Source organism: Nomia melanderi, chromosome 4 (genome assembly GCF_051020985.1).
Source record: "Nomia melanderi isolate GNS246 chromosome 4, iyNomMela1, whole genome shotgun sequence".
NCBI classification, from domain to species: Eukaryota; Metazoa; Arthropoda; class Insecta; order Hymenoptera; family Halictidae; genus Nomia; species Nomia melanderi.
Genome location: NC_135002.1, coordinates 19,716,145 through 19,738,265, shown reverse-complemented (window position 1 = coordinate 19,738,265; position 22,121 = coordinate 19,716,145). Strand labels below are relative to the sequence as shown.

Genomic DNA, 22,121 nt, shown 5'->3' with positions numbered 1-22,121 from the left:
CTTTCTAAATGTCAAACTATGCTAAATGACAATAAATCATTTGAGGATTTCACCGATAACCATTACAATAATATTTTTCTAGAAATAATAATCAAATAATGGCAACGATAATAATAAAATGATAATTTAACTATCACTACAGAGCTAAAACGATAAAGACTGCATTATATTTATATAGTAGCTCGTTCAATCATTGTTATAAGTTATAACTATGCTAAAGAGTAATTGAGATATAGGCGTAAGTGTAGCTAGCTACCGAGTGTAGGCATCATTGAAAATGACCAAAAGCGCAGAAAAGGACAATACGGTATACAAGCAGAATTTTTTTGAAGGAATGGGGAGAATTGAAGTACAATCCTGGAATAGAAGATTAGCGGCAAGTTAAAAGACATTTGCATTGTTTTCAGACAAGGTAAAAAGGTTCACCAGTATTTTAAATATTCTAAGTATCAAGTATTCTCATTTATTTTTTTCATAGTACGTACAAAGGAAAGAAACTAATAAAAAATGATACTTATGGAATCTTTTGGAACTTATGGAACGGAATGTTTACCTTTTTTACAGTATAATGGCACGACAAAAATGAAATGGTCATTTTAGCATTAATTTCGTTAGTATCATTTATGTTATGTTTTTTTCAATTTGAATAAGAATGAAGAAAAGGAACAAGAGGCCAGAAAGTATTTCGAACTTTAAACATTGTACTGTAACCGAGACTATAGTAACGGTAATCGTGAAATGAGCCTCATTTTTCAACGCCGAGACAAAATTAAGTTGCAATTAACATCACGGTCTCGAATTAAATAATCATAAAACAGATTCCGTTATCATCACCGTTGTTGACATTATTACCGCTATCAGTATTACTCTAATTTCTCTTCTTTATTAGAGCTACTTCAATTTGAGTCTGCAAGTGAGAGTCTTCGGACATACTGAGAGTTAAGATCGAATGGATTGGCGAGTACAAATGTACCAAGAACTTTTCATTATTTCTGGGCACAATAAGTTTTAATAGTTTTTCTCTTCTAAGTTTATTGTGGCACGTTCGTAAGTTTCATTGAGATACATGTGATCTTTCAAGTGTCCATCGACTGACTTGTGATGTTTTAAAACAGCGCTTCTTAAATTTATAAAACTGACAGAAAAATATATTATCAGATTACTGGCGTATTACAATTTTATTAACGCAACATTACTATCCAAGTGTTAAAGCAATATCGAAATTAGTGCAAACAACATTTCCATTTGATACACACGTGAAACATCTTCCTATATGCACAATATAAAATAAGTTGTATATTCATTTTACTTGAATGATCTTCCATTGACGAAAGTAAGTATAACATTCATAAGGAAAGAGAAACATCTTGCATTTTCAAGCGAATATCAATATGGACTTCATTCAGAACTATTAAAATATTAAGGCTTGTGCATTATATCAGTAAAGGAAAATGTTAACCCAATTTGAAGAATTTCTCCACTATCTCCGTCGTTTCTTATTTATTGTTCTTATCATATTATATCTTGCGCAATCTGCTGTACGCATTGCTTTCCATTCACAATATAATTCAAAAGAGACACACACCCGTGTATATGTATCCGTACGTATAATTTTAATCGAAATAAGGAAAACGTAAAAAACGAACATCTGGAATGCGATTATTATTTATTTCGTTCACGGTATTAACAGTACAGTAAACATATCTTGAAATATTTTTACAAAATAATAGAAATATTTAAGACATAAACAAGTTTTAGTAGAAGTAATGCAAATTGAAAGACGAATATCTATATAATAAACTACAGAAGAAACACGAAACTGAATAGGATACAAATACTTAAAGAAGAATGTGAAACCATATAATAGTGTCTAGAAAGACATTGATATGGTGTCAATTGAAATGACACAAAGGATTTCTAATCCACAACTGAAAATTGATTAATATACGTAACTCTTTTTTAAGACAACATAAACATCAAACATTCTAGCGTATTGTTATTTGTAAGTAAAAATTCGTTTATGTTTTATACAGGATTTTTAATGTGACCTATGAAACTTTATAACATGAAATGTGAAGTATGTTTTGTTTGTATTAAAAAATATATATATATTTTATATATATATATTTAACTCTAAAATATGAATATATCTCTATTGTCACTTTGTAAAACACGATTCTAAGAGGAATATGTTTAAAATGTTGCATGAAAATTGACAGAAGCACCGGGGACACGTGTCACTAATGGGTTAAATTACCTGTGGTGTACAGTAGCTGCGGTTTCGATATTTATTTTTAATCTACTCTGATGACAATCAGTAATTTGAAACTCGTTTCGACACATTTTAATGAGGAGCAACACTACGCTTATTGCCCGGTAGAAAACAAAGTAACAGAGAAACAGAATAATTACGGTCAATGGAGGACGATATATTTCGAGTTGGCGAGGGTGAAAATTAATGACGCCGATGCAAAAATGTCGGCGTATGAAACACACGAGCACACTGATAATTCTCTTGTTTACTATAAGAAAATTTCGCTAGCAGAGCTTAATCTTAATTGTACGACGTTAAAAATCAGAAAGTCGAATGTTTGTAAACGCATAAATTGCTTAATAATTTCAGCGAACGGTTTATATTTCCCGTAAAGGAGATCTATCACGTATTTGAGTCATATGTATTGTATTTTATCACACCCAAACGTGATAAACGTATTCGGAACGCGTAAACGGTATTGCTAAAAGCGTCGTGAAATGCAGTTTTATTGGCGGCGTAACACAGAAGATTATTGTTGAGTTGAAATTCGCATTTGAACTAAACAATATTAGTGCATACACTACAAATATGGAATTCGAAAGAGTTAGAGGGGACTGAAGTTCGTATTAATTCACTGATCATGTTCAGTTTTTAATGTAAGTGTAACTCGAGGCAGTTGCGATTTTTATACATGTGCTTCACGAATGAAACATCTATTTATTTACAGTTATCAGTGACTCTCTCCAACAGTTTAACCCAGTAATTTACAACAAAGCTACAGTGAGTTCATTATAGTTCGTCGTTAAACTCGTATTATAAAAAGATCGTATTTAATCAACTTGAAACATTTAAAGCACATATTAACCATGAAAAAAAGGGATTTGAAGAAGGACAATAAAATAATTCATTTTAATTGAAATTGAAAGTAAACCGTCTAATATTTTTACTTGCAGTACGGTGAATCAATTATATCTTTAACGTGATAATTGAACAAAAAATCAAATTCAATCTTAATTCTGAATATAAATTCCTATTATAGATCGCATAAATAACTACTTTACAATCCTACATATCAATTACAAGGAATAATAATTCGTAAAACGATACGATTTTACTAATCTTCAGAGCTATCCAGCTTTTCTGTATACGCCTTAAAGTCTGCAATCCTGTACTTGGCTTGATTAATATAGAGGATACTCCAGGGGCCACGTAAAGATAATACTTCGAAAGCCTGGAATAAATGGATACCATCCGACTAAAATTTCTTTTGACTTTGTACTCATATAGAAAACAGAAATGTTCGTTTCACTTTAATTTTAAAACAATTTCTACAGTCTCTGATCAAAAAATTAGGGCCACCATAGCTTTTACGCCACATTGTTCGCGGAAATCATAGTACTGGAAGCCTGAAACGTAATTTAATAATGGTTTCCTCGCCGTAGTGTTAATCTTTTGTATTCTAGAAGTGTTTCTCTGGAAATATTCAACATTTCCCAATGAGATACAGGCGACATTTTCTGAAACTAACTTAACGAGAAATGGCACATAAATTGAGAATTAAAACAATATCGATGCATTATACAAAGTTTACTATTAAATATCAAACTGTACAATTTTAGTGTGTTGAATTAATTGGCGATTGAGAGGCGCCTCTGGAGTGCAAAAGGTTAAGACCTAATGTTAAGCAAAGAAATTAAACCTGAGTTATAAGGAATGAATACGAGGAAATAATGAGGCAAGAGTCAGATTGCTGATTCATTGTTGATCTTCTCAAAGATTACATTAATGGCGGCCCTAATTTTTTTTTTTAACAGGCACTGTATAGTAACATTGCACGTTTTATACAATGTAAGATTAATATTCTATTTTATACGAATTGTAATTTAATAATCATTTGAAAAATCTTCGTCGATTACTTCGTAAACATTGACAGATTGGTATCTGTAAATAAATATACGTAATTTTTTCAGTAGTTGCACTTTTTACTTGTGAGCTTAAGCTTTAAAAAAGATATGCAATTAAAAAACAATTTCATATTTCAATCTTCTTCTTTTCCGTTTATTTTCTAATTTCAGATGCTACAGTAGCTATATTTCATTCTTCTTAAGGACCAGTACTTAGTACGATGACATTGTGTACATAGATAAGAGAGTCTCCGAATTCATTCGTGTCTTGTTTCGTTCAGTCAAACAGCTGGCTATCATATACAGTGCAGAATTAGTTAATTAACGGTGCCACTTTCCAGTACTGTTTCGAAGACGTTAAAAGTTCTATTTTCATCGGTAAGGTTTTTCAATGGAGATCATAGTCGTCGATAATTGTAGTTTCCAAATATTCTAATCTGAAATCTGCAGAATAAAGAAATACAAGTTGAGCAAATAATGTTATATTTGTAGAATGTTCATTTTCATATTAATCACGTTGGTTGTTAACATTATTCGTACTATTTTTTACTATCTTCACACTGAAGTTTGAGATACCGATAACTAAGTCACCAATGTAAATGAAAATTCTGCAGGAAATGTCGATACATGTAATTAGAAGAGATTAAACATTGTTGAAAACAATATTTTAAATAGTAATTGTGATTAGTGGTCAACAATGTTTATCTTAGATTGATTTCGAGTTTCAATTTCGGTGTGCAACGTCGCGAGGGATATGATGTTCCGTGACACTGTAATTACAGAGTGAAGAGTGTGTGCTTTTACAAGGGAAAAGAATCAAACAAAAGAAAATTAGATATAATAGCTGTAAACGGTCGTAGAAAAAAAATATTAAAAAAAACAGTATTTCCGTATCAAATAGTTTCTATGCAATGTGTGTAGACTCTACAAAAATAATATGGTAGCCAAAACCAGCGAAACAACTGTAATGACAACGACGAAGGAGACGTTCCTTGATGACGAGAAGAAACTCCGAAATAATACAGTGTTCAATGGAGATGAGGAAAAAGATGAGGATGAACTTACATTGGAAGATTTGGCTCCCGATGGTGGCTGGGGCTGGATGGTTGTATTGGCTATGATATTAATATTCGTGAGTAGTCAACGTTCTATGATTCAATTGACAGTGAAACTACCGAGCAGTTAAATTTACTTTTCGAAATTCCTCTATAAAAACTTCAAGAGTACATATATCGAGACCTTATTGATTTATAATTCAGTTTGCGCATTGCTAAATCAATTTCTTTAATAATATCTCAGAGAAGCATCTATTATCTTTTCAATAATTCCAAAAAGAAGAAATCAGGAATGGGTCATTTTGACCCATCTGGTAGGTTTAGTGTTAAATATATAACTAATCACGAAATCACAAAGTATAAGAAAATCAAGATGAAATATAGATAATAGTTTTTGACTCCTTAACACGTATTTTACGACATATACTTTTTAATACACAAGTCTCATTTTTCCCTTCTTCTAAACAAATTTGTATTACAATATCATTCAATAGGATCCATTAAAACAAATAGTAGGATTTATTAAAATAAAAATATTTTGAATATTTATTTTAACACTTTCAACTTTCAGTGCCACGTTTACTATATATATGGTACACCTGAATTTATGTAACATATTTTTAAGGGACACATGACCACGGATGGTGGTATGCGTTACAAAGCAGCGAGAACATAAGGGAACAATATGAAAATATATAAGAATTATCAGAAACTAGAATATAACATAATATTTTATTTAAAAAATCAATACAGTTCATAAGTAATATATAACCGAAATTTCCGTGGTACGGAACGTCTTAATTAATATTCTAAAACAGTTTGTGAAAATGTACAAGACCACTCTTTGAAATAGACTTTCTAAATTTTTGGTAAAGTAATTTGATAAACGAGATACATTTCTATGCTTCTAAGTGATGGTAATCTCGAATTATATAGTAATGTTGCCCTCCGAAGTAAAAAAATAAGAAATCAAATAAATTTAGTAAGTTTGATTTGCTATGTTTAGGTTACAACATTTGGACCATCTTCGTCGTTAGCAATTATATATGAGGACCTTCTCGAAGCGACAGGTCAAGCTGGTACTGCCATGACCGTATTTAATTCCGTTTTCATGATTACGTTCTCCATTGCTGGTAAATGAATATTTTCTTAACTTTTTGTTTTCCAGCTGTAGTATTTTATTTTTTACCGGCTAAAATCGTTCGAATCGTCATGAGTGGTAGCATATGTGTAATTGCCTATGTAAACATTTACATTTTACACAACAGTCATAAATATACACACATCTTCTTGTTCCGGTACTAAGAAGAAACTATAATAGTTAACGCGTGATGATAACGCGTCATTGAGTAATTTCGCTTCACATTCGTGTATGTAACTTATATATACATGTATACTGTACGTCACAATAATGATGCTAAAAAGAGAATCAGCTTTCGACACTTAATATTTCTTTGCTAACATAATATGTAATCATAGCAATAAATATTTTTAATGAATTACAAGTAAAACATAAATAAAAATAATATACCTGAAACATGAATAAAAGTATGTGCAAAATTTCTCATTTATTTCAAGTATTCCTATAAATATTACAAGTATTTTTGATATTTAATTAAATTATTATTATATTTTATCAAGTTAATTATACAAAAATACAGATTTTAATTATTACCTAATACTTTACTTATTTTTTTATTAATCCCATTAAATACATTCTCTATTTTTCAAATTTATAACGGAATATGAGATTTTACATGCTGGAAATCTACTTGTTCGACTTGTTGGAAAAATATACGAACATGAAGTAGAAGTGACTTCAAAGGGGAGATAAACTAATAAACTACATACATGGTGACACACTGAACTATTGTCACATGACCATCTTCATTTATCACCGTATTGTGGAGGTAGACAAGTCAACACGCGCCAACTCATGAAGATGTCGACGTGTCGCTACCGAACATTCTGACTGTCGCAAATTTTATATCTTGCGAAACAATTGCGACAAATATAACATAGAAACTGACACAGCCATATATATGCATATGATTCATATGACAGATGCTAAAGAGATCGCCGATAAGAGACACTGCTAATTCATAAATAGTTGTTAATGTAAATGTCACTCATCTTCGTGGGCGTCAGATAACAACAATATGACACTCTTTATCTTTGTCAAAAACTTACAATCATACAAGTTTTGTTCCGAACTATAAGATGACACACCAATAAAATTATTTCTCAACATTTTCATGCCACGAGTGTTATGTATTAATTAATGTGTGTTTGCAATATTTTCACATTTTACGTATAACACATTTAAAATTACGAAAAATAGAATACAAATAATTTTCAATCGAGTACCGCCATTATGGTAGAACCTTCGTACTTAACACGTTAAATGCCGCGCGATTTCATAGAGCAAAATGCAAAAAATGGAAAAATGTAGTATTAAATCATTTGATTGAATTTAATTATTATTATCGCACGTTCGTCTGGCTGGATGTCACCGCGTTGGATAGCATTATTTATAATATGCAAACGTTTTCAAATAACCATCGTTTAATCGAGTGATCTCTAGTAATTTGATTACCGGTGACCCCCATGGCATTCAACGTGTTAAATATGTATGTAGTTCTATTATTAATTAAAAATTGAATTTTTTAATTCTTCTTATTAAAATTGTTTGTTTAATATTGTTTAAAATTGTTTTGAATGATTTTATAAATGTATAGACGGAACACAGAGTTACACGATAGTAATAATATTGAACGCTTCTGTAACAGGTTTAATGACGAACACGTTGCTGAAAAGGTTCGCGATGAGGCCGGTAGGTATTTTCGGCGCTGTGCTTTTCTCAATATCGAACATCGCTATGGCTTTCGTCACCAACTTCTACGAAATGGCATTTCTGAATTTACTTCAAGGGGTTGGCATCGGTTTGATCGTCACGATCTGTAACACGAATTTCAACGCTTACTTCGTGAAGAAACGAGCACCAGTATGTAAACGCGGAGCCGACGCCCGGCGTTCACCAATGACTGCTTTTATTTTTGATTTTTCACAGAAACTCTTATTTTCCAGGTAATGAGTGCGGCCCAAGTTATCATTGGTTTGGGTGGGATTGTTTATCCCATAGTCATCGAGAGATTAATGAATGTATACGGATTTCGTGGTGAGTTTCATAAATATCTTCATTAAGTGAAGCTTGAAATAAAAACGTAAGAACAAATGAGAGAAACAATTTCATTGAAAAATGAAAAACATATAATACTTTCGAAGAATTGATAATTGTTGTTTCATAGAATTTCTTACATAATTATGTGAGGTATCCATATTACTTTATTTATCTTCCCTACACTTAATCCAATACATTTTCAATTGTTTCGAACCGTTGTTTGTCACCAGCACGTGTTAGAATTGAAGCGAACGCACACGAACCTAACGAATTCGTGGTTAAAAACACGTAGCTAAAATTTCACATTTCAAATAGCAAACTAAGCTAGGAAATTCAAATGTGTTGATTATTCTTAGTTTTTAAGGTGTCTAGACTCAGTATTTAATGTACTTTAGATTATTATATTGTGTTTTGTTCATTTGTCGCATTTACTTTGAAATCAGCCGGGACAGGGCTGTTCGGATCAAACAGGGCGGGGTGAATCGGATCGCGGCCTCCTCTCATTGTCATATACCTATAATTATTTATATATAGATGTACAATAAAAACAAATTAACGGTCACGGAGCCCAGAAAAAATCAAAGATACAATAATAAGAGTTAACTCCAACGAACCGATCGTACGTCAAGCTTAGAATCAATATTTTTTTCATAAATTTGTTATTAATACACATTGAGCTCCAATATGAGTAAACAGAAATTTTAAAAACCTTGAAAATCTTCAGTTTCTTCCTTTTCGATAAAAATGAAGAGTTTTATGTTTTCACAAATTTCTTTTTACTCATATTGAAGCTGAATGTGTATTAACACATTGTGTATCAGTTGCACTTAATTCATTTATTTATTATGGAAAGTATCCGACAGTTTCCATTTCAAATAGAAATACTTTCAATCATACGCGAAAGAAATGAACTATCTACTTTTATCAAAAATGTTAATGAAGTTGTACAAGTATTTATTTAGTACTACACGACGGTACATGGAAGTAGTACTTTTACGTTTTCCGCATACAATGTTTTAATAACAAATTTATGAAAATAAATGTTGATTCGAAGTTTGAACTATTAGTTTTCCACTGCTAAATTTGAACCGGTCCAATTGGTCTCGGCCTAGCCTACACTGGTTCTCGAAGGTATTCAAAATACAGAGGAAATCATTCAACCTAAGATAGGTATACACATATTGTTCGATTTCAATGAAATTTATACACACAATCCACACATGCACTTTATGCATTATGGATACAGAAATTTCAAAACATGTGTCAATTTCTATTGTGTTTATGTTTCAAGTACTAGACCAGTGTATACATGATTTTCGTGAATCGACAGGCACTGCGTTAATAACGGGCGCCATGAGCTCAAACTGCATCGTTGGAATGACTATGATGCATCCAGTCGAGTGGCATACTAGGAAGCCGGAAGAAGTTCGAGCGGAAATGGCGCGCGAAAGAGAACAACGAAAATTCTGTGGAGTAACATCGGCTACTCGTCGATCCATAGATATTGCCCATTTCCAAATTCCGACGAAAACAAGATGGAGTAGCTTGACGAGCCTTAAAGGTGACGGCGAAAAACAAATACCGCTACTAATTGAAACGTTAAAAGTAAGTTTCCGAACATAAATAGAACGTAGATATTTAATAACATTTTCTATGAATAGTCATTTGTTAGAAAATTAATTATACAAATCATTTCAACGTTGAGATTAACACTAAAACTACTAGAGGAGTCAAAATGACCCATTCTTGTTTCCCTCATTTTGCAATTATTAAAAACATAACAGATTTTTCTGTAAAAAATTATTAAAGAAATTGATTCAGCAATACGCAAATTGAATTATAAATCAATTATAGTCTCGGTAGATGCACTCTTGAAGTTGGTATAAAAGGATCTCAAAATGTCAAATTTAACTGTTCGGTAGGTTTAGTGTTAATATGCGAAATAGAAATAATATATACATATAATAAAGCGCATAATGGATTCATGTACTCTACCTTAATTATGAGACTATTTAATTTAAATTCTATCTATTTTAACTTTCCTCCATCAAATAGACTAAATAAATATGAAACAAATTACAAATTGCTTACAATTTTAAGTTAAAAATGAATTTGAAGACAGAACATGTCCTCCCTATAGATCGTCATATCCAATTATTTTTCAGCCTATACCAATTATTTCATATTTTCGATTTCTTCGAGGTATTTCTGATGAATTCTAATTTTATCTCAGTGGAACATTATAGTTACAAATAAACGTTTATCTAAGATAGAGTTAAATGAATGAAGTTAATTGAATACTTTGTCTGGATAATTATTATCGGATATGATTTTATAATATTATTCTACTAAATATATTTTATGAATAAATTACTCTACCTTTTTATTCGAATAACAATGGAAATAATTTCCAACTAGAATCCATTACATCTCCAATGAAGTATTAATTTCTTGTTAATGTAGGGGCCTGCGAAAAGGGTAGCCTCGATTTCAGTCCTTGAGGATAAGATTCAGAATCGCATAAAATCAGGATCGATGCGAGAACTTTTAACACGACGAGTATCAGCTCTTTCGTCTACCAGCGTGACGAATTTAGTGACGAGTATTGGAGTGTTTGGTGAGCGGAATCATTTCGAGAAAAATAAGGAGAAAAGGCATGAAAAGGGAGTCCAAGTATCCATGAATAATGAAAATAATGAGAAAGGTCCTTTAAAGTACGTTCTGTAGACATTGTCGTTCAAAAGTTCGGAGCAATCTTCATTTCTTTAAAAAGGTACTCTTCCTACGAAATATTTACAATATTTTATCCTACATTATACTTTCCTAAATTTCTTTTTCACGATTTTTTGATCTGAAATCAAAAGTTTTCTTCGTAGAAAAGTTTTGTTGGATATAAAGAACGAAGAATGCTCTAAACTTTTAGGCAGCAGTTGCATTTAACAAGTTTAATCATCGTTCGGTTAAACTTGCATTTGGATCGAAGGAAAGTGGAACTGTGCAAATGTATAAATACTTTTGAAAAATTTCAACGCTATCAAATTTAGAATAGCATTTCTGGAAAATTCCATTTTTCTCTTATACTTGTAAATACAAGCATACCGTATTGTTTTCGAATAATGTTTTTCTTGGCAATTCCTGTAGAGAAATTCTGGACGATCTTCTGGAAATGTCATTATTAAAGAACTGCTGTTTCTTAAACATGTGCCTGGGCATTAGTTTCGTGCTGTCCAGCGATTTCACATTTTCTTGCCTGCTACCGCTGATGATGACGAACGCGGGTTACACTAAAAGCGAGGCAGCTCTCGCAATTACCATCAGCGCCTCAGCAGAATTGCCGTCTAAGATATTGCTTGCAATTTTCACTCTGATGGTGGATGTGAAATCAAAATATATATTCTTCATTGCTATGATTGCCATGGCGTTTGCAAAAGCTGGTTAGTAAAGCGTCACATCATACAAATAATGCAGTGAAACAAAGCTGGACACAATCATTGTTTTTTTTCCTGTTGAAATGACAAATGATTTTCTTTGACGCTACTTTTTTTGTTTTCTTTTTGTTTATTTCTTTTTTTCTTTAATATTGTGCATGATTTTTACGTGAGGCAAGCTTCGTTCCCATAAACGGGCATAAATAAATAAAAATCATTTGAATTTAATATTATTCGCTAATTGATTTTTTAGGTTACTTGTTTTATAGCCACACTTTAACCGGTACATACATCATGATAGCAGTGATAGGAGTAGTTAGATCATGGTTGTTAGTTCCTCAAGCACTGGTCATCATAGAAGACATCAGTATTGAAAAATTCGCGTCTGCGTATGGAATTTACGGTGCCATTAGCGGCATTATATCTATCCTGTTCGGTCCAATCGTCGGTGAGTGTTCACAGAAAGAACATTATGCTAGTAAAATATATTAACTATTAACCCTTTGCACTCGGAAGTTTTTCACTAGAAATATTTGAGCATTTTCTGATGAGAAAAAGATGATATTTTGCGAAACTAACTCGACGAGAAATCACACATGCATTGAGGAACAAAGCTATTTTATTTCAATATTTCTCAAAGTGATGCATTATACGAAGTATAATATTAAATATCAAATTTTATAGTTTTACTGTATGAAATCAAGTGGTGAATGAGGATCACCACAAGTTCAAGTTTTTCACTTTTACCAGATAATCTATAAAATCTACATTATATAGATAGACACATGATAATTTACTTAATTTTGATATTGAAGGAAGTCATTATAGAATTATCAGCTGATAACTGACTTTCAATGAAAAAGAGAGTCCTCCAACGTCCTAGATATTAGATTGTTCTAAAAGTATCTTTCGTTTTGTTGATATAATCAATGCACAACATTTTATATTTTATTACATAACACCAATCTATTCTACCTTCAAAACAGATCGATACTATCTTCTTTCCTTTCCCCAAAAGCCTCGCAGTGTCATTTTTCCACTATTTCTGCCAAACGAAACATTACAATTAGGCTACGAAAGAAACTTATAATATATTAATGAATGATTTTAGGGTTGATGAAGGACTGGACCAACAGTTTCGTGGTCTGTCAGCTTGCACTTATAGCAATGAACGTCCTGTTCGTTATTCCATGGGCAATACAGTTCCTTTCAGTGGATTTACCCAAGAGGAGAAAGGAACGGGCGGATAAAATGGCTATCGAAACTTCCGGTTTCTCTCGGAATTGACGCAAACCGAAAAAAACAGGGTCGGATGAGAAAATGTTGTACAAAATGCAAAGCATTCCTTTAACGCGTAATAAAATGTTTATGCAAAAGTCTAATTAAATACCTCCTTGCCGAAACGAGATTTTAGAATGCGAATGCATTCTTTTGTCAGTAATTTTACAGATTTGCTTAGTAACAGTTTTATGGAAGAACATTATTTAGAAAACTTCATCTGATATTAAAGCTCATGACTTGTTAATTTATATTAATTCAGCGTCAGCGATATAGTGTAATCGACTGTAAGCGTATAATTAGCCTCACTTACAGAATAAAGTTTGAAAAGGAAATTCGGTATCGACAGTATTCGGTATTGTCTGCCAATAATGACAACAAAGGAAATCGTGAACGAATAGATAATTTGTAAAATTATATCTTCTATAAAATTTACCCGATACTATGTAGTAAGTCATATAATATATTAATTTATCTCTCATTATTTATAATTCATTCTTGACTAAATTAAATTAAATAAAGATTTATGTTTTCTATATGAGTCCTAACACGATACATCAGTATAAGCGAAATAAAATTATTATTGAATAACAACTGTTTTTTACTATAGACTATTGTTGGACGTTTGTATACGTCATGAATTATATATTATAACATCAATTTATAAGATTCAGTACTCAATTTAAGATGTTAATAAAATCCTTTATTTTTCATTCACTCTTTACATAAAATAATTTATACTTTCCGTGAAGATAACATATATAATTGTGATTTAAACTATAATATAAAAGTATTGCATTGTAAAATATAGAAACAGCTGTTTTAAAAATGATATAACTTTATACCTTATAGAAATAATATAATGTTAAAACCTTAGTTATCAAAAATATGTTTATCTAAAGTTTGAACAATTCGGTAAGAAGAAGTAGGAATCTCAACGAATTGTACTTTACATGATTTTATAACGTTAGATAAAGCGTTTCGTGAACATTTGTGTAGAATCCAATCTACTGGCGAAGATACCATTTAAAATTAAAGGAGCTCCGTCTTAAATACGAGCTTCTAAATCGCTTTTGTTTCGCGGCTCAATTTTTATTCGGAAGCCGTCCACCCTCTTGAGAATAATATCAACCTTCAGCCGGAAGTCCTTTTCTGTGAGATCCGACAGGATCCTGTAGTTCCGCAGAACCGTCGACAATAAAACCTTCAACTTTAACATCGCGTATTTCCTTCCCACGCAAGACCTACAAAAAAAACCAATGTAATCGTCTTATGCTTCATAAAATTATATTTTTAAAAGAAGAAGGTTTTCTTTGGAATGTGTTGATTTATGCGAAATATGTGAAAGAAATTTGTAAAAACAAATTCCGCATGTATGTAACCCGAATTAGGTTAAAGTGCTATCGTTATCACATGTACTAATATGTAATCAAATTTGCAGTCAAATTCAGCATTCCTGACACATGAGCAAAATTTGTATTATCTTATCAACATGAAATTCACTAAAATCAACAGAAATAAAAGTTGCAATATTATGAAACACATTTGATCTCTGACATCGAAATGTTACATTATTCTATAATTACAACTCTTAACTTGTTCTTATAAATAACAGAAAAAATGTATTATCTTATATATACAAAAATATGCAATTTGTACTTCATTATCACATATTCAACTTTTGATTTTTCCGACAGCGTGAACAAATAAATAAATTTAAATTCGATTTATATTATTAAAAGAGATTTGAAACAGTACAGTTAATTTAAATTTATCGGTTCATATTATATTGAGAAATGTAAATTAATTGAAGGTATAATTATGTATGTGTGAGTTTTACTATTGATGGCCTTTAAAAATTTACATCTATATTTATTTTGAATGTACGCAATGGTATACATATCAGTAGCGTAATAAAAATAGATTAAACGAAGTACTGCGCTGTAGAATGGTTGCTTTCTTAGAGGGGTGTACAATGGACTTGTGAAATGAGAAATATGAAAAGCAAAGTGTTGTATATTTTTTTTGATAAAAATTTATTTAGTAATAAAAATATAGTGCGTTCATTTTGAGGAATCAATGGTTTGAGTTAAAGCGTGAGATTTTTTAAGTTTCTGATATTTGAAGTGCAACATTATTAATTGGAATTTCATATTTCATTTTCCGATTACAATAATAGATATAATATTATTATCAACATGTTTTTTATTATCCGTATATCAGACATTATTATTACGTTTTGTGTAATTATCATTGTAAATGTTTCATTAAACGTAATAAGGAATTTTATACTTATTAATAACGTACCTTGGTCCAGCACTGAACGGAATGAAGGAATAATAATGCCTATTTTGCGTTCGTTCCGGCAAAAAGTTATCGGGATTAAATTCTTCGGGATTCGGATAGAATTCTTCTAATCGATGTACCTTAAACGGTGCAATTAATACTGTACAACCTCTTGGCAATACGTAGCCATTAGTAGCTGAAAAAAGAACAGCATTGTGAAAGAAATATTTAGATACACTTCAAATATTTGTATTTAACGATATCACTTAAAGTCAGTCTTGAACTTTTGCTTTACGAATGTAATATTACAGTTTTCATGTTACTAAATATTTTACTATAATAAGGTTCTTTTGATTATCACTTAAAACTCAAATTTATTTAAAATTAAAACTGTAATACTAGATTCTTAAAGCAAATGTTAAAGAAACTAATGTAATAAATTATAAATAAATATTATGTACGTATACAAAATTTACTTAAAAGATTCTATACTAAACTATTTACATTACTTATTTTAGAACATTTATGTAGAGAATTTTATAATCCCGTATAATTTTAACATTTCATGGTCAAATAAGAGCAATATCTTCTACAATTATTTTCACCCTATCTAAATCGAATTTTTAAAATTTCAAAATAAAATTTCCAAACTCTCAAATGAGAAAAAAAGAATATGATCTTTTTCGGTTACTTATGTATATATAATATTTTGAGTAGCTTTTTTCAGCTTATTAATCTTACAGTAATAATGAACATAATAATTAATTATTTCCAAATATGCGTGTAAGAAATTTACCAAGTTTTACGTCTTCTTTAAGTAATCTAGCAATGGCAGGTACCGGCGGGAAAAGTCGTAAAGTTTCTAGGATCACTCTTTCCAGATATTTCATTTCCAACGTATCTTGGAATGTACAAGGCCGGCTGGATCCTCCAAAAATTTCATTTAACTCCTCGTACACTCTTTGCTGTGACACAAATATCAGAAATCATATGCATTTTTACATTTTGTATGATGAAATTATAAAACGAGAATAGATCAATATATACATATATATTTATTTCTATGAAACGGGGTGTATCATGATATATCGACGCGATATCAGTAATCCACTGACTTAACACATAAAAATAATAATCAAAAGTTTAAAAGTTTCTCTATCTTTGTTATATTTATATTTATATTTATATTTATATATTACGTACAGTTTCGAGGTAAGTTGTGATTATTGTATTTATAATTTAAAGTTCCAAAGGATGACGATGAAAGTGAATGTATGTTATCTCATAACATGTTTTATTTTGATTGATCTTATTAGTATAAATGCTGTAAGATAACTTCAATCTCAATCTGTTTAGAACTTCATATTTGTAATGTAAAATCTTTATCCTTCAGTAAAGATTGGCTCAAAAAATTGAGTTCGAATCGGGCTGGAAAAATTCACTACAACATGACTATTTGTGTAAAACAAATACAATATTTCTATTTCAAATGAAAGGAATTATAAAATAAATGTGTTAAAATAAATAATTAACTATCTTCTTAGAACATATTTATAACAATGGTAAAAATAATAGTAATAATAAAAATTCGTTGATGAATAAATGATTATTGAAGGTATTTGTGTTTGGTTTATGAATACTGCTAATCTATTCACGTTGAAGTTAGCTTCTCATAAATTGAATGAATTTTACAATAATAATAATATTCCGAATATAGGAATATAAAGAAATGAAGTTGTCAATTATCGAGAAAATTTGAACACTGCCAAAATCGATATGAGTGAATTGGTAAAAATGTTACTAAGTATGTATAATTGACGTAACCTACAATACTAAAAATCATATATTGTATTTTTAAAATGGGAGACGCTGCAAATGGGAAAGTTTTATTTGTAAGAATGTGCTCAATGTGTCACACGGCGAATCAAGGTGCTAGTCACAGAGTTGGTCCAAACCTACATGGCATTGCTGGTAAAAAATGCGGAAGTACGTATTTAATGTACTTTAATTTAAAGTAAATCCACTATCAGTTTTATTATAGACGAAACTCTAATGTAATGTGATGCCCTAATACATAATTAGTTTCATTAATCTGTTGCGCGTTCATCGTTTAACCGCAAACATTTTAATAAACATAATTATGTTATTAAAGTATCATTGTAAACTAATTATGATTGGAGGTTTGTATTTAAAGAGCTGTAGTCGTGTCTTCATTTGAAAAATCGAATTATTCTTTTACTTGTGTGGAAAAGAAATAATTGTAATAATAAATGTAGCCACACCTGGTTTCAACTACACCGAACAAATGAAGAAAAAAGGCATCACATGGGACGAAGAAACTTTAAATGAATATTTGCAGTTCCCCAGGCAATTTATTCCCGGCACTAGAATGGTGTTCAACGGCATTAGAAAAGAACAGGATCGCAAAGATATAATAGCTTATTTATTCACATTGAAATAAACACATTTTTCATTGAAAGTATGCTATATAGTGTAGAATATACATATGTTAAACAAGTAATACGTAGTAATATCATAGCATAAGAATAATAAAAATTCAATATTTACTGTTAATGTATTTACAATCTTAGGAAGCATTCAAACAAAAATTAACGTGATCATGGTTTATAATCGTCTAATAATTAATATCAATAATATAATATTTATAAAAAGACAAAATAACAATCATAAATTCGTTTCCCATGGTAGAAGTAATTTTCATTTCGAGATCAAGTTTAAATAGGAGCTTAATCGTAATAAATATCAGTTTCATTTTTCAAATAATCTTCTTACTATTTTAATTACTTTGTAAATACGTGCAACTAATAAACATAAAATAATTAACCTTCATATTATACTTTGTTATTAATCATTTTATTTTTATAGCACTAATGACATTGTTCTTCATTTGTCACACATGGTGCAAGTTACCGTTATTTAGTTTTTACTATTATTATAAGAATTATTCTCCATTCCTTTATCATAGCATGAAATGCATTAAATAATGTTCATTCATTATGAATTATATGAAAATGAATAATATAATATGATAAGAAGACATTTTCGTATATTTACCTGAATATCCTGATGAATCCCGAGTACGCAGAGAACAAAACTGGAACCTGCAGCAGTGGTATCGTGTCCCTGGAAATGATTAAATTAACATTGGATAGTAAATGTGTTCAATTCTGGCTGTTAAGAAATATGTCACACAATCAATAGTCGTAAGCTCTATCTAACAATATATTTTCAATTAAATTTTACGATACCTATAAAGACACAATTGTTTGGATACTTTGAAATTAAGAAAATCAATCATCGTAACCACCATGGTCCGCGTTTCTTATACTAACAAATAAATTACTTAAATGTTTTAATATATTATTTTAATATACGATTATCGGTTCTAAGTTATATTGAACTTAATCTGATTGTTAATGGGAGACCAATTCATATGGTCACATATTCGTGCGATCATATTTCCATATGTGATATAGAATTATTATAAGAAATAATACTTTTATGATATATTTATTTCCACCGTCATTTAAAAGGCTACTCGATATTAAACACATTTACCAAAACTGATTGACATAATTTTGTAAAAGGAACGCGTCTGTATGAAATTTTGTTTTCTAAAACGCTACACACGTTTCCATGAAATACTTCCATATATTTCTAGTACGCACTACTTTAATGTTCAGTTACATTCAATTGACATTAACCTTTGAATAATGAATGAAAATATGTACCTCAAACATTATGGTGTCAACTTCTTCCTTAATTTCTTCGTCAGTAAGTTGCGCGCCGCTCTTTGAAATTTCCAGTAAAAGATCTAAGAAGGCGTATCTCTTTTTCTCTCCTACGTCGTTGTCATCTTGCTCATCAAGATCATCCCTAGCATAATGTATTTTTGTGCCTTCGACCTCTTCTTTCGGACTGGAATCTCTATTTTGGCTGGTGTCTTTATCTTGACTTGGCTTACGAAAATCTTCAATATTCGTGCAAATTTCCTTGTAAGCTGATTCCTTCCTTTTACGAATCACGTTCGACGTTAAACTGTGAATGATGTCGAGCAACTGCTCTTGTTGCTTCGCGTATTGCGAAAACTTGAAGAGGAAATCGTACCGGAGATTCACGTTGTATTGGCGTCGATGAATTATATCGCACATTCTACATATTATAATATTAATGAAACATGGGTCATGAATATTTCAAACGTAATTGTAGAAGCATGAAACTATCTAGAGCTTAATCTTTTGTAACACATCTTTTTAAAGTTATCGAACTTTTTTATAATTTGTAAGTGAGTCATGAAAGTTTCTAGTCATTTATAAAGATCACTAAACATTCTCAGAACTATTTACACAGTAGAACGAATCAAGTTGCAGAAAAAATGATTTGAAGGAATTGGAAAGCTTACTTCATCACGGCCATGGCATAGTCATATCCAGTTTTCTGTTTCTCCGACTGTCTCATACCCATCGCTGTCTCCAATAAAATGTCAACAGTTACTGCTGAAAGATAATCATGACAATCGAATTCTTTTCCCACTTGATCGCGCAGCCGTATCACCAAATCTCGACTGTTTTCATAGAACAACGGGACGAAAGTTTTCAGAACGTTCAGATGGAATGTTGGCGCTATGATCTTCCTATGTGTTCTCCACTTTTCACCACTACTAATCAATAATCCATCTCCCAACCACGGTTTGAAATACCTGCAATGTGATTGCTCTAGTTTGTCTTCACATTATGTAAAACCACAGTATAATAGAAATATTAATAGAAATATGTTCAGTGCAAATACAGTTTTCTCAAATGTTTTTTCATCAAACTATTATTTACATTTATCAACAATTCTAAAACTTGTAATCATTGGGTCGTTACTACATGAATTTTATTTTACCGTTTTTTTTATTATTTATTATTTAATTTACTTTTCTAGAATTTCTTTTACTTTTTCTTCCATTTATGTTCTTCCCAGTTGTGATTCATTATTATTCAGTGTACGCACTTTTACGTCAATTCTTCGACTGCAGTAGTTAGTTACCGGAAATTATTGCTATTACGGTTTAATTACTATTACTATTATTACTGTTTAGTACAATCACATTCTTCTTGTTTGACTATTTATCACTGAATTTTACATAAAACGCTTGTTTTTTGTTGTTTTTAATCAATGAGAATTCATATCTCGCAGATTTAGAGCGACTTTAGCAGATTAAAAGCAGGTGATTATATATACCTGTATTCCGATGATTTGTCAATGTGAACTGTACTGTTCAGGATAATTTCAACGTCTCGGGGATGATACATAAAGATCACTAATTTTCTTCCTATAAACGCGCGAACCACAGGTCCGTACACGTCATACTCCAACAGTTTATCCAAAATGTAATCGGGATGAACGCCAAGAGTTAATAAAGCATTTCCTAGTATTGGAACAGTCTTCGGTCCTGGATTGATAATAGTCACAAATCAAACATTTCTTGAAGATAATTATACACCTGACCCTCAATTGACGCGAAAATCCGTTCCACGTGGGTTTGTTTTACGCGAATGAAAATCACGTAAATAGAGCCTGTCCGTACAAGAGAAAAAAAAATATTGAAGTGAAAAGCTGCCATAAGTTTTAGAAATACATATCTATTTCACATAGCTTAATAAAGGAAATAATAATAATGATATTATAGAAAACAAAAGTATATTTTATTCGCTGTTACTAAATTCAGATCGCGCGCAAAAACTATCGCGTAAATCGAGGCTCAGGTGGATATTAAGTATGTATATATTTCCGATAAAATGAAATTGTTCAATCGAAAGAATTTTACGTACCCGGTAACTTATTCCCGAGACGTACTGTTCGTAAAGTTTCGATGTAGATGTAAATGCTAAACAATATCGTGGTAATGGCAATGAGAATATAGAAAACAGCTGTTTGCCAGTAAGAGGTTATTACTACTTCCGTTTCCATTTTAAATTGTAGTCTGATGAAAATCACGATAGATAATAATATCCTGAAAAGTTCGTTTTAAAATGAAATTTTAAGGAGTTCACGCTTGAGAATGTAAAAAATATTACAATTAATTTAATTAGTAATTAAATAGTTAAAGTGTACAGTAATAGTTACAATACTGTCGGATGTAAAAATAAATGAAATGAAATTAATAATTTAAGTATGATAAAAATACTATATAAAAATTAGTAGTACTTGTGACACGAGGGGTCGTTTTAATAAGTGAAGTACCCACTTATTTTTATATCTGGTTTTCGTCGAAGAGGAATTTCCAGAAACATCCGCAATGTATAAATAACAAGCAAGAAATTGAAGAAAATGTAGGTACCTTAGCGTGGAGCGAGCTTCACGATCAAAAATTTACAAATAAGAACCGCTGCCGAAGCTGATCCTTTTATATCACACATTTATATCAGTGACACGAATGTACATGAAAAAATAAAACTTTCCATTGGTCTGCATTAATTATACAATCACCCCAGCTTTTATTGCAAAATATTTGATTTACAAATTTGTATCGGAGAGTAAAACAGCATAAATTTATAATTGGAGTCAACGATATGATTTGAGCCAGTACTTGATACAATACTTATGTATTCCTTAATATTATGCTATTCTTAAACAATCTACACACTAGATTAGCCTCACAGAATCATTGAATGTTTGCCATGTTCTCTTTTTATTTCAAAGCTAATAGTAGGTATACTTATAACAAAT

General features: G+C 30.8%; 3 protein-coding genes across 6 annotated transcripts; 2 read left to right on the top strand and 1 right to left on the bottom strand.

The window, feature by feature from the left end:
- The first annotated feature begins 4,365 nt into the window (after window positions 1-4,365).
- Window positions 4,366-13,776, top strand: LOC116425325 (uncharacterized). Of its 4 annotated transcripts, none has more exons than XM_031972902.2 (10): window positions 4,366-4,536; window positions 5,103-5,290; window positions 6,220-6,346; window positions 8,003-8,217; window positions 8,301-8,391; window positions 9,725-9,999; window positions 10,858-11,108; window positions 11,536-11,828; window positions 12,076-12,270; window positions 12,934-13,760. In XM_031972902.2, exons 2-10 carry the CDS (start codon window positions 5,126-5,128, stop codon window positions 13,107-13,109), a joined length of 1,788 nt encoding a protein of 595 aa, XP_031828762.1. In that variant the 5' UTR covers window positions 4,366-4,536; window positions 5,103-5,125; the 3' UTR covers window positions 13,110-13,760. The 4 variants fall into 4 exon arrangements, with proteins under 4 accessions (XP_031828762.1, XP_031828761.1, XP_031828760.1 ...); XM_031972901.2 differs by having other exon boundaries at window positions 5,060-5,290; XM_031972900.2 differs by having other exon boundaries at window positions 5,080-5,290; window positions 12,934-13,720.
- A 310-nt stretch (window positions 13,777-14,086) lies between these two features.
- On the bottom strand, window positions 14,087-21,604 carry LOC116425326 (cytochrome P450 4g15-like). The gene is made up of 9 exons (XM_031972904.2): window positions 21,600-21,604; window positions 21,224-21,405; window positions 20,634-20,844; window positions 19,810-20,106; window positions 19,139-19,559; window positions 18,462-18,530; window positions 16,183-16,351; window positions 15,408-15,582; window positions 14,087-14,344 (listed from the first exon to the last, which is right to left on the bottom strand). Exons 2-9 carry the CDS (start codon window positions 21,360-21,362, stop codon window positions 14,149-14,151), a joined length of 1,677 nt encoding a protein of 558 aa, XP_031828764.1. The 5' UTR covers window positions 21,363-21,405; window positions 21,600-21,604; the 3' UTR covers window positions 14,087-14,148.
- Window positions 17,246-17,847, top strand: LOC116425328 (cytochrome c). The gene is made up of 2 exons (XM_031972905.1): window positions 17,246-17,372; window positions 17,663-17,847. The coding sequence occupies exons 1-2, from the start codon at window positions 17,246-17,248 to the stop codon at window positions 17,845-17,847; spliced, it is 312 nt and encodes a 103-aa protein (XP_031828765.1).
- Window positions 21,605-22,121: the final 517 nt, after the last annotated feature.

Bases quoted from the DNA above. Each gene is read 5' to 3' on its own strand.
- LOC116425325 (XM_031972901.2), top strand. From the start codon at position 5,096: ATGGTAGCCAAAACCAGCGAAACAACTGTAATGACAACGACGAAGGAG. The intron at 8,392-9,724 runs GTGAGTTTCATA...GTGAATCGACAG, and splicing joins GAATGTATACGGATTTCGTG to GCACTGCGTTAATAACGGGC. The intron at 10,000-10,857 runs GTAAGTTTCCGA...TTGTTAATGTAG, and splicing joins TACTAATTGAAACGTTAAAA to GGGCCTGCGAAAAGGGTAGC.
- LOC116425328 (XM_031972905.1), top strand. From the start codon at position 17,246: ATGGGAGACGCTGCAAATGGGAAAGTTTTATTTGTAAGAATGTGCTCA. The intron at 17,373-17,662 runs GTACGTATTTAA...TAATAAATGTAG, and splicing joins TGCTGGTAAAAAATGCGGAA to CCACACCTGGTTTCAACTAC.
- LOC116425326 (XM_031972904.2), bottom strand. From the start codon at position 21,362: ATGGAAACGGAAGTAGTAATAACCTCTTACTGGCAAACAGCTGTTTTC. The intron at 16,352-18,461 runs GTAAATATACGA...TTTGTGTCACAG, and splicing joins GGATTCATCAGGATATTCAG to CAAAGAGTGTACGAGGAGTT. The intron at 14,345-15,407 runs GTACGTTATTAA...TTTTTTTTGTAG, and splicing joins CCGTTCAGTGCTGGACCAAG to GTCTTGCGTGGGAAGGAAAT.